This window comes from Corythoichthys intestinalis, chromosome 6, assembly GCF_030265065.1.
Source record: "Corythoichthys intestinalis isolate RoL2023-P3 chromosome 6, ASM3026506v1, whole genome shotgun sequence".
Taxonomy (NCBI): domain Eukaryota; kingdom Metazoa; phylum Chordata; class Actinopteri; order Syngnathiformes; family Syngnathidae; genus Corythoichthys; species Corythoichthys intestinalis.
Genome location: NC_080400.1, coordinates 35,185,454 through 35,205,608, shown reverse-complemented (window position 1 = coordinate 35,205,608; position 20,155 = coordinate 35,185,454). Strand labels below are relative to the sequence as shown.

Below are 20,155 nucleotides of genomic sequence, written 5' to 3'. Positions count from 1 at the left end.
CTTTGAGCAGTCAAAGAGCAATGAGTCCTAAACAGGCCAGTGTTTATTATTTATTTAATAATGGGGAATCACCACAGAACTATGCCGTATTCGGTATTTGTATGTAGCCTCATTTTAATATTACAGCCAAATGAAACTTGACAAATGAAACCTACTTTTTTATACAAAGCAGAGAAGGACTTACTGCAGGAATCTCCTCAGAGTTCCAGTCAGGTTCCTGAACGTCTGAGGCGGCCCAGCCCCATTCCCAACCCCACTCCCCTCTTGCTGGACCCTGAAGTAGCCACCCCGCCAGGGCCTCATCCAGCTCCAGCACAGCCTCCCAATCTGACATCAAGTTATCCTCATCCAGCTCCATGTTGGATCCTTTGTGTCTCATGGACTGAAGGGAATATCCTGCCTGTAACCCCCTACCACTGATGTTGAAGAGGTTGTCTGTGAATAGTTTCAGAAAGAGTAGCTGTTGGGTGTCCGCCCTCTTCTGTGTTTTGGGTTGCTGCTCCCTGTCAATGTTGAGCAGTGGACTCACAGGCACACTTCAAGCACATGAGCCTTGTGTGAGTGTCTCTCTCCCTTCCTTTTTACACACACAGGAAGAGGAGTTACGGCCATTGCCCTCGAGTAACCCAGAGCAACAAGTCCTTTATTATCATGGCAGAAGCTCCCACCTCCCACCAAAACCACTCCTCGCTCTTATTCTAAGGAAGTGTGCGAGTTGTGTGTGGCGCTGAGAGCATTGTAATTAGTCTGTTTATGACCAATAGATTGACAAACGTCAAGAAGTGAAAGAATAGTAAAGTGGTAGGGGGGCTAGTAATTTGCTGAAGAGGTTTAGAGAAAATGCAAAGTTTTAAGGCTGCTGCAGAGAGTGCTGAGTCTGGCAAAGTGATTGAGTTACAGAGAACAGATGTGAACATAACCTCCAGTTACCTCCATCTGCAAAACAACACCATCAATCATGACACAGTAGGAACTGGGCTGGAGAACAACATGGCCAGTGTATGATATGACAACATGTGAAAGTGCAATTCCCATCAAGAATGCAGCATGAATGCTAAGATATGTTGCTGTTAAGACGATCATGAAGATGATCATGTTCTATAACGAATATATCGCAAAGCAGTGGAACCTTTAAAGTTGAGGTTTTACATTCAGCCCTAACCGCCGTTATGCATGACATCATAAGACCTCAGCTAAGCAACACTGGCAGTTACATGAATAAAGCAGACTCGCATTTAAAAACAACGTGTCACCATTTTTATTATCACTTTTGAAAGTTGACATTTAAAAATTTTTTGGCTATGACTGACATAGACATTTTTTTTTTTTAACCATTTCTAATTCAGATATAGACTACGACAGTTTTACACATACCAAAAGTTAGCCTATTTTATAGGTATCAATCAATGTTACCTAACTGTGCATTCAAAATGCTGAACAAGCTGCATTTATTAAGAGGCTGAAAAAGAAATCTGTACAAATTTTAGAAATTTGGAAAATTAGAATTTTAAAATAAATCAGAATTCAAGCTTGGACCTTTCAGTGTGAAACACTGAGAAGCAACATTTTCACTAATAACAAATTTTATACATAGGGATGAACTCAGAAATTATTATTATTTTTTGTCCAACTGTTATGCAAAATTTATTTTATTATCACGTTGTTTTGTATATCTTCGTAGTTGCCCATTTGCGTATTGCTCCTGGCAAAGGTGCTGCTGATGAAATTAGCCATATGTTTTATGAACAATGATTAATTTGTAATGGCACTCTGGCTGACTGTTTAGCACTACGTCTCACAGACAAGCCCGTTGAAGGGGGTGGGGCAACCGGGTATGTTGTCCTGGGCCTCAGGACCATAGGGGATCCGAATGACACTTAATTTATTTTATTTAACATTCACATATTTTTTTTATTTAAATCATTGTCTGATTAAATATCATGTTCTACTCAATATACTGTATACTGTACTTATAACCTTTAACATATTAAATATTTCAATTATATATATATTTTTTCCTTTTTTTGCCCCCCGTCTTAGCAGAGAATGGTTTGACCCTGCTCTGACGCACTCAAGGCAACACTACGTACGTGCCCTGAAGCGGGAAATTAAAATCTGTCAATGTTATTATTTTTATTATTAACTCTAAACATGGCGAGTAATCATAAATCAAGTGCACAGAAAAAGAACAAAGAAAAACAGATGATCATAGAAGTGAACGAGAAAAAATGATGACGTTTTTAAAAGGGGGACAAGAAGCCAGAGAATTGGGACTAGAGTTTGCTGTGGACGGTGATGTCTGTAAGTGAACAACAGCCGCTAACACTGAACGTTTAGATTTGCGATCACCGTCACCAAAGCCCGATTCGAGTCAGTCACCGGCCGCTGAGTAGCCTATTGAGCTGCGGTATGACAAGACATGCTGCTCGCGTTGCGCCGAGGAGAGAGAAGGTGATGGGAGATCAGGGATATATGTTGGATATGTTGCGGCTGGATTTATCTTGGGTGTACAACCCACTGTGTACTGTAGCAAACGCTAATACGAATCCATCACTGAAACAGCACAAATGAGAAGCAGCTACGCATTTTCTTGTCTTTGCTAGTGACTGTAGCTGGAGGAGAGTAGCCTTTAGTAAAATGAATATAATAAAAAACTAACTGCGCTCCACCATATCACAGGGCAGGCTTAACAACCTAGCCATGCGCTCCATAGAGCGTGAGCTTGCTCAAAAACTTGATTTCACTAATGTCAGAAATGACTTTGCTTTCAAAAAATCTACGTGCATCACTGTTTGGGGGCTTGATAACCGCAGGGATGTAGAGAGGGTTGGCAAAGAATGTTTAGTTACACTGTTTTGTTGCTTAGCAGGCAGGCATAGCGCTCTCAGTTGTATTGTATTGTTGCCTACATGGGACAATAGATGGAAATTATTTATATTGTCACATCACATTACGGTCTGTTAAATTTATCTGTCCATCTCAAATTAGATAATTTGAAAATTTGTTGAAAGGATTAAAAGTACTGCGTATGTTGTCGTGACAAGCCGGTGGCAGGGGTCGGTTGGGGTGGGGTGAGGTGGTGGTGGTGGGGCGTTAACGGTCTCATGTCCCCGGGCCCCAGCAAGTCTGTTGACAGCTCACAGATATGACATCAAGGGTTCAAAACCGCTTTCCGTCTGTCCTGCATGGTGTTTGCATGTTCTCCCCATGCCTGTTTTGGGTTTTTCTCTGGGTCCTCCTGTTTCCCCTGACACCTCGGGACTTTTGATAGGATAAGTGGTACAGATAATATATCAATGACTAATGTACACAATCTATTTAATTTTTTTTTTTTTTATTTGCGTCGATAGTGCTGAATCAGTTACGATTTGGAATCCATTGTAAGCTTTGGGCAGTCACCTCCTTGCTCACCCTAGCATTAGTATCGAGGCCACTCCAGTACATGGCACGATACATGATCCCCTTATGTTGCCGCTCAGCGGGCCAGAAGGATGCAAAGCTCGCAGCTTCTATTTTGATGGCACTCCGTATACAATTGGTATGCATAACTTCAAGCAACACTTGACTAAAAATATTCACAAGATCCCAGAAGGCGAGCATGTTCATGGAGGCTACCACTGTGTGAGTCTAGCACTTAAATTCAAGGACTCAAACTGTGACTTCCTGCTGCTGCCTAATATACCATATAACCACTCTCTACAGACTGAAATTGTAGTTGCAGAAAAGTGCTGCTTATTCTTATTAAAAACATCACTCTATTCGAATTCCTTTCTATCATGCGGTCAAAACTTTCAGTCGAACTCAGGCCGACAGTTTTCCGGGCATGACTTGGAGCAGCATGCTTTCAGTTTATATGAAATTAATTAAAAATAATTGTCCTCCAATAATCCGAGTAAAGAATGAGGTCATTGTTAAACCAATGCAGTGTCCAGGTCCTCAGCAAGAGACATTATTTATGGCTCTAGTTAACGATTAACACCATGCACAAACAGACAGGGATGGAAGAGGCTGGTACAGTAAACCAGGGTGGGGTTTGAGTTATTTTAAGGGTGGCGGAGACTGATAAACTTTTTTTTTCTCCAGCAGCTTTTCATTAATATTTGACTACAATCCATTTTATAATTACGTAAAGACGCCAGCAATGTGGGTGGGTGTCTGTATCAATACTGGTGAAAAACGAGGAAAATTGGTTGGACACTGCCGCACTCTTTGGCAGCTTCAACTGCTCTTCTGCTGTTTTGAATAACCACCACATGCACACACCGCCCTTTTTGTCAATGTATTCCCTCTTGTTTGTGCAGCCTGAAGGGAGATCTGCAAGGAAGGATTCACATTAAGCTCGCGCAGATGAATCCTGCCTCATAGATTGTCAAAAGTCACGGAAAGACAATTCCGATTCAAAATAACTACGGTTTCAGTGCTGTTGGAGGTCACTATTGTCATGAGGTGGCGACACAGAGCAAAAATCTGATTTGGAACAAGTCTCAAAACAATGCATTGAATGGTGCTCCAATAACAACTAAAATCTCATAGATATTAATTTGGTGCGCTGTTCCAAGCAAAGCCAAAAGCCTTCCAAAATTCACAAAGGAGGTAAAACAACAACAGAATTAGCCAAGAAGGAACTGGTGTAGACATTTGAGCCTTTAATTATGACAGAATTTTAGAAGTGGGGACTATTTATTGCACGTAGAGAGTGGTTGCTCATTTCTGTCACAGTAAAAAAAAAAACAGCCATTTATTTTTGTTGCAGATCTCACAAGTACAGTGGTACCTTGACATACGATCGCATCGACATACGATCCTTTCGACAACTGACGTAAAATTTGACTCGTCATTTGGCTCGATGTATGACGACATGCTCGAAATGCGATTTATGACAGTGTCGCCATTTCCTCGTTTTCCCGCAAGACGTACGCACGGCGGATTTTCTTGTGAGAGAAATCAACATGGGTCCAAAGAAGGTTAGTGCAGATGGTGAAAAAAAGGAAAAAGGTGACATTTACCATTGAAACTAAGAAGGAAATTATAAATATGAGCGTGGTGTGCGTGTGAGTGAACCTGCTTGACAATAAGGCTGAAAATATGAGCGTGGTGTGTGTGTGAGTAAACTGGCTCGACAATATGGCTGGTTTCCTCTGACCTCCGTTCGCCAGTCTCTCTAAGTTAAGGGGACAATAAAAACTATATTATTATTATTATTATTGTACAGCTTCGTCAGGTTTTTAATCATTTATTTCAGAACTTGTGCAACATAACACAGCTACTGTCCGCCATAGCTGACACCAACAACAATATGAAAAAAAAAGTAAAAACTTCCCACTCTACCGCACCCCTCTTTCTTTGATTTTTTTGATTATTTGTTTTGCTATGTGTAATTGTACCAGCAGTAGGTATTAAGGATTTAGCGTAGGTTTTTGGGCTGTGGAACGAATTAATTGAATTATAATGTATTTTTATGGGAAAATCCTGCTCGATATAGGACCATTTGACTTACAAACCAGGTCCTGAAACTAATTAAAGTTGTATGTAGAGGTACCACTGCATATGGCAACAAAATCTTCTTACAGGTACAGTCCGTATTAAGTAGTGATATATAGGTGATGGTTTTCCTGCTTGGCATTTCTGCCTGCTGCGCCTCCTCCAGCACACTTTGGGGCAGCTGCAGCTGGTACCACTGTTCACAGACGTTTCGCCCCCTAGCCAGTACATCTCCAGGTGGGGGGACAGCGGCTTGATGGGGACATCTCCCCGCCGCCCCCTGCAGCTGCCCTCATTGGGGTGTTGCCCCCCAACTCCTATCCTTCCTCCAAAGCCACAGCCAGCAACTTGCCTTCTCTGCCTCCTCCGCCAATTCTTTGACTGCCCTCTTTAAGCTTGCCCCTGAAATCCCAGCAAGCCGGAGAAGCTGGATTGCTGACTTCCCCACAAAGCCCCTGCAGCCAACTTCAGTGGGGTGGATAGTTGCAGCCCAGCCTCCCTCTCTGCACTCCATTGCCAGCTCAGAGTACTTGTGCCGCTTGGATTCGTGGGCTGATGGTATTCCCTCCTCCCATGGCACCGTGAGCTTGATGATAAGGACTCTCTTGGCGTCTTTGGACAATATGACGATGTCAGGTGTCAATGTGGTCTGTGTGATCACAGTTGAAAAGGTGAGCTGGGTGCCCAGATCGACATGCATCTCCCATTTCTTCCCGAGGGCAAGCAAGGATGTTGGTCTTCCTGCCAACGGTGTTGCCTTCTGTGCAGCCTCTCCTGGTCTGACAAATGGGATGCCTGTGTGCTGAGAATCTGGGGGGTTGTTTGCACCAACTCTGCATCTCTCCAACTGTTCTGCCAACTTCCTCAGCACCTGGTTGTGCCGCCACCTGAGGCGGCCCTGTGAAAATGCCACACTGCACCCTGCCAGGATGTGTTGCAGTCCTGCGCTGACTTTTAACACTTTAAATGCTGACCAGAGTCACTACAGCCAACCCTTTCTATTCACAGGGTATGATGACTGGGCCTGCCTTCAAGAAGTGCAAAACCACAAGTGATGCTCATTGAAAACACACCAAAACATCTAAATGGGAGGTAAATTTGGAATGCTCCAATGTCAATTAGCAAGCTATGGAGACCGTAATATGCTCACAAAAAGTGCAAGGCCTAAGCAGTCAAAGATGATGGACAACTATACATTTATCTGATTAATAACTAAAACAAAAAAAGGTAAATAGTGACATTTGGTAATAATTGCCGCCTTTGGATATTATTTGTACCATTGGAATCTTGAAAATGGAATGAATCCACAGGTTGTACTACTTGAATTCAGGAGAAAAAAATGATTAAAAAAGAAAAATAAAGTCCTGATGTATTGTAAAAACTCAGCAAACATAAAAAATTTAAGTATTTTATTTTTGTTTCATTTTTCCTTACCTAAATCATTGCCCAAAGAATTAATAAAAAAGTAAATAGTTTAACTACAAAATTGTCTATTTACAAACAAATAGTAAAAAAAAAAACAAACAAAAAGCATCCTCCTCCTCAGTATTGCATTTGAACTTTGAGTACCTATTTTCCCGTTTTATATTTGTATTTATATTTGTTGCTTTGCAACAAGAGGGTCAGAAGAAATCATTAATAAAAACAATCAAACAAAAAAAAAAAAATACATCATACAGTAGGATTCAGTAGCTGTACGTCCAGAAGTGGGTAGCAACACGTTACATGTACTCCATTATATTTACTTGAGTAACTTTTTGAGAAAAATGTACTTCTTAGAGTAGTATTACTAAGCCATACTTTTGACTTTGACTTGAGTAGATTTGTGAAGAAAAAACACTACTCTTACTCCACTACTTTGGGCTACACAAGAGTCGTTACATTTTTCCTCTTTATTCTACATATTAGATTCATTTCTTTATTTTTTGCTAGCGGTGCTATTGCCAAGAGTAGCGGTACTAATTTCACCAATAAGACGTCGCAACAATAATCACATGACTCCATTACACCAATCAGATGCAAGCTTGCAGTTCTATGATCACGCCAGCCTGTTCAATCAAGTGGTGCCTTTAAAGCACAGTAACAAATGAAGTATTTGACATAGAGCTCTGCCCTCAACATGAATTGAAAATTGGATTTACTACTCTTCCAGTTTTTATTTGGCACAGAATGACCACGGAAAACCGGAGATATAATCCTCCTAATTTCATAATAGTAACTATGAAGGAACTACAGTATTCACTATTCAAACTAAGAACTATTTTCTCCGCTAGAGGGCTGGGCACTCATGCTCTTTGGGCGAATAATGCTTCATTAGTTTTTTTCTCTCTCTCTTTTGCCCCAAAAAAAAAAAAAAAAAAAAAAAAAAATATATATATATATATATATATATATATACATATCTGTCTTAATGGGGTTATGTAATGGGTTATTGTACAGTATCATGATATCAACAGTTCATAAACATAAGTTTGTGCTGAGAGAAAAAAACATTATCATTAAAAAAAATCCATCAAAACAAAATTAAGCAGTTACTCAAAATGTTAATCATTACTTGAGTATTCTTTTCACTGGATACTTTTTTACTTGTACTTGAGTAAATTTTTTGGATGACTACTTTTACTTTTACTTGAATAATATTATTTTGATGTAATGCTACTCTTACTTGAGTAAAATTTTTGGCTGCTCTACACACCTTAGTGTACATCTGATTCATGCATACGTTTGAATGAAATGGCAACCCGCCCAAAACAAATGTTTTCAAAGAAGTGGAGAACAAAAGCACATTGCAAAGTGTAATTCTGTTCTTGTTCGTCAACCTGTTAGTAAACATACTACTTCCTGTTTCATGAAAGATGATGCAAGACGTTAGGAACAGATGGACAGGGTTTATATTTGCAACATCGCATTATTGCCTCAGCTTGCAACAAAATCTGCGCAGGTTTTCATTGGCACAAGTGAGCCTTTCATAAAATTTCTTGGATAAAATAAGAGAATACTCACAGAAAAAACAAAACAAAACAAAAAAAAAGCTTATAAAAACAATCCTGCTTTCACCGTTTGGCATTTAGCATAGGCCTTCTGTATGTAATCCTGGTGTCATGCACTTAGGGAGAATGATTACTGGATTTATTCATGAATTTAGGAACAGTGGCAACAGGAGCAGAGAGAAATAATTATAGAACAAATTATTTTGCAATGTTGTCAGTTAAATGTTTATATACAAAGAGAATGAAAATAATATTTTCCTGCTTGTAACAATTGATTAATACAGTAAGTTACTAATAATGTCATTTGCAACTACATCGACTCTAGAGCAGTAACTGTTATGCTGATATTAGTAGGCTTTGTGAGTAGCTCCATCGCATGCTACAATCCACTTTGCAGGTGAGGTATTAAAGAATCTGTTGTTGGGGGTTGGGCAGAGACAGACAGAGCACAGGCCATCGGCAAATAGTATCCCAGTCTCCATTTTATTTGGACACAGAACTTTCAGCCATCATGCTCCACGGCCATGTAATGTAATGGCATTCAAAGCTTGCCAATAACCCTGAATTAATGGTTTGTGGATTTGTTTAGTATTGTGAGAACTTCCATGTGTGTGTCGCCACCTGTTGCATACCAGAATTAAAAGTTTAAATTTGCCCTTGTGCAATCTCAATCGATATTTGACTGCTAAATACATTCAACATAGCCCTTTAACAAGTTATGCGCATTCAAAGCTTTGTAAATGGTATAAAAAAATGCAATTTGGCATTGCAGCAAGGTGGGAACAGCACTCTGGAAAGGGAATGAGATTGGTATCATGCCGCCCATCTGACAGGCCATAGGGAGCAAAGGAATACAAATCATGCTTACTCTCATGATGTGTTGTCTTTCATGCTAGGGAGAGAGTGTACACACAGAAGGAATAATAATGATAATAATAATAATAATAATAATAATAAAAGGGATTAGGTTAAAAAAAAAATAAAAACACTTTCTTTGGATAAGGGTCAAGACTATTGAAAGTTCGAACATTTGTCTACGTGGGTTTAATCAAAACATCAGGCAGTCAAAAAGTGTGTCGGGAGGATTTGGAAATAAACGTTGCTGCAATTGCTGATTCACATACAAGGTGAGCCTACCATCTTGTGGCATGATAGAAAACTGCAAGAAAAATCTTGAATGCTGAATATATTTTCCTAGTTCTCATTAAATGGGGTTATAATGTCTGAGGCTTTTTAAATTGGAGTCAGAAACGTCAAAATTGTCTTGATAAAGAAGGATGAAGATTCATGGAGAACTTGACACAAATGTATGTCCCAATACTTAATTGGCTGTTCTTGGTTAAACCCACTGTTATTTTAAGATATACTGTAATTTGTAAATATAGCTGAATAGGCAAAATTAAATGCAACACGCACTCACATACACATTTACTCTATGCTGGTAAGAAGGTAGAAAAAAGAGTGGTTCACTCAAATGTAACTACATTTATTAAACTAGTTTTGTTTTATTTGAACTGTAAAGGTCAACAAATGTCAAATTCTTCAACACAACAGCTGTCAGGTGGTCTCACCAGGAGTACAAACCAACTAGTCAGACCAAGATGATTTCCAAAAACAAAAAGTGTATCCTCAAATTATCAACCCTGCTGCTCCTCCTGAAAGTAATTTCTCAATCAAAAACAAACAAAATACAGTAACAGTGCATTCAAGTGTGTTCCCAGCGTGATCATGTAATGATTGACAACATGTATAGGACAGCTGCACTAAGGTCCACCTGTTGCTCTTTTAAACTTTGCTTTGACAGACACTATACTTGTCACTAACATGTAAGCAATACACGTAGACAGTACAGTAAACAACGAACACGCAAAAACATGTCAATGCCATATACAGTAAGAAATGGAGCACTTACGTTGTACCAGCTTTGGCTCTTCTGCAGAGGCAAAGAGAGGAAAAAGAGAAAGGAGATTCGGATTATTAAAATGATGTGTTTTTCTCAATGCAGGGGATGTGAAAATAACCAACACTTGTGAAAAGTCAAAATTGTCGCTAACATTCTAATGAAATTCAATGAAAACGTTTAAAAAGATGTACATTTGTAATGATAATAATGCTCAATTTTAATCAATATTGCCAGAGAGAAATAAAATTAACATCAAGCTAATTATTATGGCTGTAGTTTTCAGGAATACAGTAATATCGTCAAACAGTTTTACGGTAGTTAGGACTAACTGAACATTATCTTAAAGGGTACAGTTTGTAAACTTGAGTATATACACTGAGGGAGTTTTGAGAATGAATAATTGTTTTTCATAATGTCTAAAGTCAAACCGTGTCTTGAATAGTTCCAACTAAAAAAAACACCATAAAAATGAATTCCGCTGCACCTAGTGTAACCAGTGTTGTGAAAAAAACAAAAACAAAACTGTTCTACACAATCAATGAATATCATATCAATAAATACCTCTCTGACAATACCAATCAAATCAACATCTTTTGATAATATACTTTTCACTGAGTTCAAGTCATTTACGGTAACTGTGCAGGTGGTCCTCATGAAACCTTTAGTGTCAAACCATACTAACACAGTGTATTTCCCAGTTCAAAACAGCAGATGGCAGCAAAGTGTATTAACAGTTCAATGTCAACTACAGCATTTCCTGCGTTGTATTTTAGGTTCTATAGGGAATCATGCAAGACATGGTTCAGGGGAGATGCATGGAGGAGGCGTCGAAAAAAGTTCTGGATAATAATAATAATAATAATAATTATAATAAAAAATAACAAACACAATAAGTGGGAAAGAATCTTTTGTGCATTTTCTTAAAAAGGGGAAAAAAGAAAAAAAACCAAGAAAACACAATTAAATGCAAAATATACCTTTTTCAGTTTTTTGGGGGGCAAGATGACGAGCATATCCATTTGATCTTTTAAACCTACTGTATATGCTGCATAATAACATAATAGTAATGCACAGCAGTATGTGACAAGTAGTGATTCAGAGCCATGTCTTTTGCCAAAAAACAACACTTCTAACTGCTTGCCGAGGCCTGGCTGTGACAATCGCTGGGCTAATGTGGATTAATCTGATTTGAAGGTGGCAGACACACAAGAGAAGAATTACTTTGCGGGAGCACCCTGGATATCGCATGAGCGTGTGTTTGAGCTCATTTATACTGCCATGTTTGATGTGGCAACTACACAAGATGTTCAAGAGCATTGAGACGTATGGAAGATGTGTGTGGCAGTGTCTAGAAAGCAAATGAGACTGATGAGATGTGTTGTGGTTTACAATAGTATTGCACCGATACAGATACTAGTATCAAAAAAGCCCCGATACGACATTAAAATGCAAGCATGCAAGCATTGCACTGTATCAGCTAGTCCTAAGACATTACTCGCTGATGCTGCGAAATACAGTGGTACCTCTACATACGAAGTTAATTCATTCCAGGACCTTGTTTGTAAGTCGAAATGGTCATATTTCGAACAGGATTTTCCCATTAGAATACATTATAATTCCATTAATTCGTTCCACAGCCCGAAAACCTACAATATATCCTTAATAAATCTGCTGGTACTATAGCAAATAGCGATTCCACAGAGCAAAACAAATTAATTATGAATAAAAATTGGAATGATGATATAATAATAATACCTGTAATCTTGTAACGAATCGGGTTCGAATGGGGCGAATGCGTTTTCGTGGTGTACCTGAATGCATCACGTGGCTGACTTGACAGAGTGAGCCTGAACAAGATGGGGCTTTTTACTTTCACTTTGTTTACTTTGTTCAGCTGCGGGGGAACAATAAGCCTTGCACAAGTTGATGGAATAAATGATCAGAAACCTGACGAGGCTGGCGATTTCTTTGGCGATGTTACCACAATAATAACTGTCACCTTAACTTATGAAGACGGGCGAAAGATAGTCGGAGGAGGACCGTCAACAGTAGACATTTTACGGCTGTATTGTCAAGCCAGTTCACGGATGCACACCCCACGCTCATATTTTTCTATCATTTTCATTTCAATGGTAAGCATCACCTTTTTCCTTTTTTTTCACCACCTGAACTAACATTGTTGGAACCCATGTTGATTTCTCTCACAAGAAAATCTGCCGTGCGTCCGTGTTGAGGGAAAACAAACTGTGGCGCTGTCATAGATTGTCATATTTCGAGCATGTTGTCAGATGTAGAAACTAATGGCGAATCAAATTTTACATCGGATGTCGAAAAAATTGTGTGTCGAAGCGATCGTATGTCGAGTTACCACTGTATGTAACTGTTGCCCAACCCAAGATGGACACTAGTTACCAACGTCACTGAAAAAGAAGCCACGTTTGTCACTCTTCCCAAGATGGCCTCCAATTAGGAGAGAAGAAGCAGCAGCAGATGGATGAGCAGAATAATAAGTGTATTTTTGGGCCTTGGATAGTTTTTATTATGGAAAAAGTTGGTGAATGTGCTCATTTAACAGTCATATTTTCGATGTCTGGGCCTATACTTTATATCAGCAGTGTGCAAACTATTCCACATTGGACCGCAGTGGATGCTGGATTTCATTCCAACAAAACAAGATGACACTTTCTCACCTATCTGGTGTCTAACAAGTGTAATAAGTTGATTGCAGTTATGTGCTGCTTGTTTTAGCAGAAACTTCATGGGTTAAACTGTCCGTGCTCGATTGGTAGGAACAAAAACGAAGACACACAGCGGCCCTTGAGGACTGGTTTGGACACCCCTGCTTTAAATAGTGGATAAATGGCATCCTTTTTTTTTTTTTTTTTTTTTTTTTACAATGCCAGTGGTTTAGTCAGCAAAATTAGTCAAAAGGTTTCATTGTGGATGGGCTTTTATTCACTCTCTCCTCACGGAAGCAGCGTGCGAGATGGCAGAGTAAGAAACAAAAATACAAGTCTCACTTTACAGTTGAATATACTAAAGTATATCCCTGCCTCGTTAAGGTAAAGAATGATCACACCGTGCCAAGGCGCACTGTGCAACTGCATTGCTCAGTGCGGACTCAACGATTGTAAAAGAGGTAGGCTAAGTTTAACACGCCATCACCTGCATTTTATTTTCGTAAGTTAAAGACTGTCATAAAAACTAGCTAAATAATAATTAATTAATATCTCCCTGATAAACATGCTGGATGAAATAAGTTTTTGGAACTTGGGACGTCTGAAATGTACATGTTGAATGGTAATACCAGCCAGGATTTCAAGTTTAACGAACATGGACGTTGACATTAGCATCTGTGCTAACTTTGTTAACGGGAAATTGGAAAAAGGAGGCCAGTGAACTTGTGTCCTTCGCTAGCATAACTGATAAGCACATAAACTAATCTTCTACAGTGGTACAGTGGCACTGACTGTACACCTTATACAGGCTTGACACCAAAAAAAAAAAAAAAAAAACATTATAAAACAACATTTTCGCCTTTGAGAGCATTATAAGTCTCAAGTTTTAAAACAGTTCTTTCATTTATTGTCATACTAGGTAGGAACAAAGCTTGGCTTGGTCAGGGACTGCGTAACATGATCGCAATTACTTTACATTCAAGTGACTATGCAGTAATTTAGTAGTAAAAGGGAAAAAAATATATTTTGTATGTTTTCGAAAAGGTGGAATCAGTACAGTATCGGCCGGTGCCTGGTAGCGCCATCGGTATCGGAAGCCAATGCATGGTATCGGTCCAACACTAGTTTACATTTTCAAGGGAATTTGAAAATGTAACGCATGGATAAAAAATTTTCCAGCCAAGTATTGAACTTGAACTTACATTTTGTGTGTAAAGTGTCTTTACTAGTGGCCATTTGTGTCCAGTAGCTTCTAACATGTGACCACTTCACAATGTTCTGCACATCCATATTCATGTTGTATGCACGTCTGCCTCAGTTGTTTAGTTGTATCAGTTCAGTATGACTTGACCTAAATTCCAACACTCCGCTGATACTGTTTTATACAACACACACACACTAGGCATTGTGTGAATTAAGCCTATCAATAGCAGTTTCAATTTCTAGTTTTGAATCAGGGCTCCCTGAAGTCCCATCAAACATCATTCGTTGTACAGGTAGAAATATTGGAAGGTTCTGACAAGTTGTACAACGTTGAGATACATTTCTGCTGTGTTTAGTCAGCTGCATCAGTGATTTTACACAGTTGAGTTATGACTCCCTTTCAAAAAATCTGAGACCTTTTCCTCCAGACTGAACCTGTACAAATCACAAAAGGGATGAACAGATTGGTAAAGCCATGGTATGACGTACCTGCGGTACATCTTTCTTTTTGGTTTTTGCACAGGTCAAGGTACCATGAATAAGGAAATATGTTGCTTTCTTGTCAGCATTGCTTTATTCATAACAAATCCAAAATGACTGAGTGGAGAAACTACATGTTTGGCACTCAACAGCAGTTCAGTTTGCAATCTATTGAGATCCAGCAGGGCTTAAGCCTTAATTGGAAGAGCAAATACAAAGTGTACATTATGTACTTAATTCCTTAGGTGTGATACAATATAGATTAGAGCTGTCCTGACTAGTCGACATAGTCGACGTCATTGATGACGTCAATCCGTCGACGAGCAAAACATCCCGTCGGCGGTTAATGAAGGGTTAAAAAAATATATGCGTGGAAAGTTCAGAATGTCGGACGCTCTGTATGCAAGCGAGGAAAGCGGCACAAAGCCAAAAAGCGCACCAGAGTGTCCAAAACATTGACTTATTTCAAAGAAACAAAGGAGGGTACACTCTTTTCCTCTCTCTTCAATGCCAAGCTTGGCTGCACGTCGGCCGTGAATAAACACCTAAAGCGCCGTCACCCAGTTTGTAAGTCCATCTAACTAACTAACGAGATGTTTTATTGAAGTTGCTAAGCCTTTCACGATATGCAATGAGTCCATTTATCGCACGGCAAATAAAAATGAGGCCGGTAATTTTCACGGCTGCCTTTTATTGCTGCGCACATGTGTGCGTGCGTGCATACATTGGTGCTAGTGTGTTGATGGCATATGAAACTCCAGTTCCTTTCTCTTATCAACACGCTGTAGAGTTAAAGTTCAGACATACAAAATGAGAAAACACATCTATATTATACTACACTGTAACGTTAGCACTGCTACACTGAGGTGAATGGGGGAAAAAGGCAACTTACTTTAGCCTGCTATAAAACATGGGCAGTCGTCTCGTGAAAGCAAACTTGCGGTTAAAAGGTGACACTTCAAACATGAAAAAATGGCTGGTTAACAGCATTTGCAAACGAAAAAAATGACCAAAAATCTATTACTGACGCCACAAAAAGTGCAATTTTTGCGGAGTGTAAAGCTGAAGTTAACGGTTTGGTGAACGTACTTCCGATGAACATTTCAAAATAAAAGCATGTCATGTTCTTCATATAAATAGCGATTTCTGGAGTTAATTCCACATACTTCAAAATTCAGATTCTACACTAGAATACCTTTAAAATGACACCCTTTATGAAAAATCTGATTGGCAATGAATAATTATTATAATTATTATAATACTATTATATATTGTACTATACTATAATATTAATGCTAGGTGTTTTTTAAGAATTGTTTTGAATCATGTGGAAAGGCGGAGTCAGTGTTCTGAATCTGTTTACATTCCATTCTTTTGCACTAGTTAATTCTATCAGCATTTGAACTCGTTGTTTATTTTTTGATTTATTATTATTATTTACATGTTTATTTGTACTTAAATAAATAATTTACGTGTTCCAATATGTTTTTGTGAATTGATAAAAAATTTCATTGCTAAATTAGTGAAAAAATAATTAAAAAAAAAAATTATTAGATTAGTCGACTAATCGTAAAAATAGTCGGCTGACTAATCGGGAGAAAATTAGTCGTTTGGGACAGCCCTAATATAGATCTCACGTGTTTGTGTAACATTAGAGGGGTATTTCCTCCATAATTGAACCACAGTGACACCAAAGTGACACACACGCATAACAGATGCAGAGGGATATGATGGCAGAGCATTCAGAGGAAAATTTGTCCTTTACGAGGTGGAGATATAAACACTATTTCAAGTTGATCAAAATTAAAGGAAAGAACGTGCATGTAAAGTGTAATTTATGTCCCGGGGCAAAGCTTTTGTCGACATTGTGGTAAGCAATTCAAATCTGCTGAAGCACCTAACAACTACACACGCTACCACAAAGCTAGTGGCAAAAAAATCCCACCACAGAAACCGATGATGAGAGGCCATCCACGACCAGTTGTCTCAGGTTGTGAGAGTTAATTTATTAAACTCACTTTATATTGTTTACTGCTGATTGTTATTATATTATATTGTTCACTGTTTATTTTTGTTGCACTTCAAGTGAAGGATAAATCTGTTGCTGGTGAGGTGCAATAAATATTACAAGGTTCTATAACACAACTACCTGTCCGTTCTTCTCTATTCAACTGACTCGAATAGTGCTCAGAAAATTTCAAATTCTTTGACATACAACAACTTTTTAAAGTAATGGAAAGAGTTACTTTCCCAGGTAACTAGTTACTTTTACTATAGAGTAATTCAGTTACTAACTCAGTTACTTTTTGGAAGAAGTAGTGAGTTACTATAACTAATTACTTTTTTAAAGTAACGTGCCCAACACTGCTAGACACACTAAACACGCTGGAGTTATCTCTCGTAGCTGGTGGGAAACGTTCATGACAGTGTTTACTAACCTTTAATTTTGTATAAATGCGAAATTATATAGGAGGTATTTCCTCCTCGATAGCCACCCTCTGCAAACATGTTTTACATGTCCGTAACTTTTCTTTAGCCGAAGTATACCATTACCAGCGATTTTGTTTTTTTCGATGGGGGAAAAAGTTCAGGAGTTTCACCTCCTCCAGCCAACGTGTAGCACAGCTGACTCACTGACACGGAGCAACAACCGGTGCGAGAGTGTTGAGCCTTGCAGCTAAAAGCGAGGAATTTCTCCATGCATTTTTGGGACATAAAAAATTGCTAATACCTTAGCGACGGTATGACAGAAATTTTTTGCAGTTTTGAAACCTTGACGTTTTCATACCACGGTAGACCTTGAAACCGGTAATCGGCACATGTCTAATTCGGACAATGATATTTATCCAATGTACAATGACAAAATGGAAATACTGATCTTTCAGCATTCATTGCATTTCAAAGCTTGACAAGAATAAAACATGTCCTTTCAAAGGGAGGGGAGAACACTGAAAGGACTGCGTCTATCACAGGGGATCGCACAGGTGGCACTTGGTCTGAGGAAGTGGAACGACTAGGGATCGAGCGGAAAGGAGGGCCAATAGGTCAAAAAACATCAAGAAGAAATGCTTACTTTAATCAGGTTTAGTCTGTCATACTGAAAGAAAATTCAAGAGAAAACATCCAGTAAATCAAATGAGCTTTGAACAGATAAAGTTATAGGAAATTGGGTTTAATGCGGTCGTCCGATGTAGTTGAAGTCCATTGTGACGTAGGCCTGACGCCGATGATGTCACTGCACGATGTGACACGCCAGGCCGGCGTGATTGTTGGTGTTTGTGCAGGGAGGCAGGGTGCTCCATTTGCTGAACATGCACTTTTATTTGGATTGCATTAGGGCCAGGGTGATCAAGCTCACGTTGCTGGGACGACCTCACGCCATGGGCTGGAGTCATGTGACCAGTGCTGACTGGCTTACATGAGGGGGGATTGCAGTTGGGCGGAGGGGGCCGGTTGTTGTGGACGGCTTAGTTTGTGGCATACAAGTGAGGAGTGATGTAATCATTTGGCATGTGCTTTGTGTTGTGTGTGTGTTTGTATAAAGCAGATTGTGCATTGCAGCAAATAGAGCATCACGAGGCAGCCTAAAAACAACCCTCTTGTTTATGTGCTCAGTGTTTTGAAAATCCTGTTCATTGCATTTTTTTCTAACATTCATTACACCTTCTGTACCACTTATTCTCACGAGGATCATGGGGGTGCTGGAGCCCATCCCAGCTAACTATGAGCAGGAGCCAGGGTACACCTTGAACTAGTTGCCGGCCAATCCTTTTTTCTAACAATCATTTAAAAAAAAAAAAAAAAAATACAGAACATTTTCAATGTGGCCAAGCAAAAGCTTGTAAAGGTGAGGATCCTTTCCCAGATTTTCTAAACCATACTTTGAAAACCTTTTAGAGGATATCCTCATATTTAATGTTGATCATTTTCTGAATAGATAAAACAAAAAAATATTTGGAACAAACCAATTTGATGTGCATTTATAATACCAGACCACCGTAATGGCATAAACTGTCTGGAGGGCGTTCATGGCGCCACAGTTTGGGAACCCCTGTCATAGTGTGTATCTGCAGCACCCTAGAACAATCATAAGTGTATATGGATAAGGCTTCCTTTGTGAAGAAAACAGTAGCTTCATTTAATTTTGCCCTTATATTAAAAAAAAAAAAAAAAAAAAAAAAAAAAAAGAACAAAGTATCTAAACGCATTTACACCCAAAGGGCAACACCTGGTAAATCTGCACAATCTAGGAAGACACAAAACATTGGCCAAGTGATATCTTTATCGAGTTCATAATACTTGTTTCGAATGACACTGTGAGATGAATTATTTGCCTCTCTCAAGGATGTCCTGCTCCTATTCTCAATCAGCTCAATGAGCGAGACAAATTATCAGAAAAAACACATTATGATATGCACAGGCATAAAATACTACAGCAAAATTCAACCACAATAATGAGCAATACATATTGACTTATTAACTTATAAAACTAATCAATCACAAAAGTATATTCTTCAAACTCAAGATATGGCACAGCTCTTGCTTAGTTCTTATTAGATTGTGCAGATATGCATAAAATTGCGGCCAATAAGAGTAAAAGCATCATCAATCAATTAATACAAGTGCTACATTGTAAATCACTGGAGAGGAACGATAAGGGAAGGTAGAGGAGGTGAGTGAGGTATATTGTAATAGACTGTTGTTCATGGTTACAGGATGGAGAGGTGGGCTAGGGTGAGGGTGATGTTTCCACAGAGCAGCTCACAAGACCAGAGGGATGCGATGCAAAAGGGGCAGTGGAGGAGGAGGAGAAGCACAGAAACATTTGAAGAACAGAAAGAAAGAGTAATGCTTACTTTGGAAAGTCGCTTGTGAGACTAGCATGCAAACAGGAGAAGAACAAAGAAAAACAAAATCAGATAAAAAAGATGAATACAAAGAAACAAACACCAAGAAATAAAAAACAGCTGAAATTTCAACAGAACTGGCTTCATCAGATGGCACTGGTTATCATGTAACATGTGACTCGGATGGAGGGAGTGCAAACTGTGATTGGACGAATGAACGAAGAGGTCAGTAAATGAATTTATAGAGTAGACAGACAATGAGACTATGGCAGTGACATGGCTTTATTGCCATCCGTTATACAAAACACAAAATACATTTCCCCATCAAAACAGGTGAATATACTTTTTAGTATATCACAGCACATCATGGATACCCCCTGATATGAAGCAAATGCTCCCAATTTTGAATCATGAGCAGGATATAATTTTTTTTAGTCTATAGTCTAGTGACTTTGTGTAAATTACTTGGAATATAAGGTATCGATACAGAAACAGAATCAAGTCATAGACTTCATAATGGTATTGACGGGTCAGATCGGTCATGCACTACGCCTCACATTCAAGTAGGGGGTC

General features: G+C 39.0%; 1 protein-coding gene across 11 annotated transcripts in view; it reads right to left on the bottom strand.

The window, feature by feature from the left end:
• The window catches only part of gramd1bb (GRAM domain containing 1Bb), a 190,648-nt gene that overhangs the window by 31,641 nt on the left and 138,852 nt on the right, over positions 1–20,155 (bottom strand). For 7 of the 11 annotated variants that reach the window (XM_057838124.1, XM_057838125.1, XM_057838132.1 and 4 more), the window contains 4 exons: positions 19,592–19,612; positions 17,809–17,832; positions 10,384–10,404; positions 9,340–9,363 (listed from right to left, as the gene is read on the bottom strand). In XM_057838124.1, coding sequence (XP_057694107.1) covers positions 9,340–9,363; positions 10,384–10,404; positions 17,809–17,832; positions 19,592–19,612 — 90 coding nt within the window. The remainder of the gene's footprint in view (positions 1–9,339; positions 9,364–10,383; positions 10,405–17,808; positions 17,833–19,591; positions 19,613–20,155) is intronic. The other 4 variants (XM_057838126.1, XM_057838128.1, XM_057838129.1 and 1 more) reach the window with 4 other exon arrangements.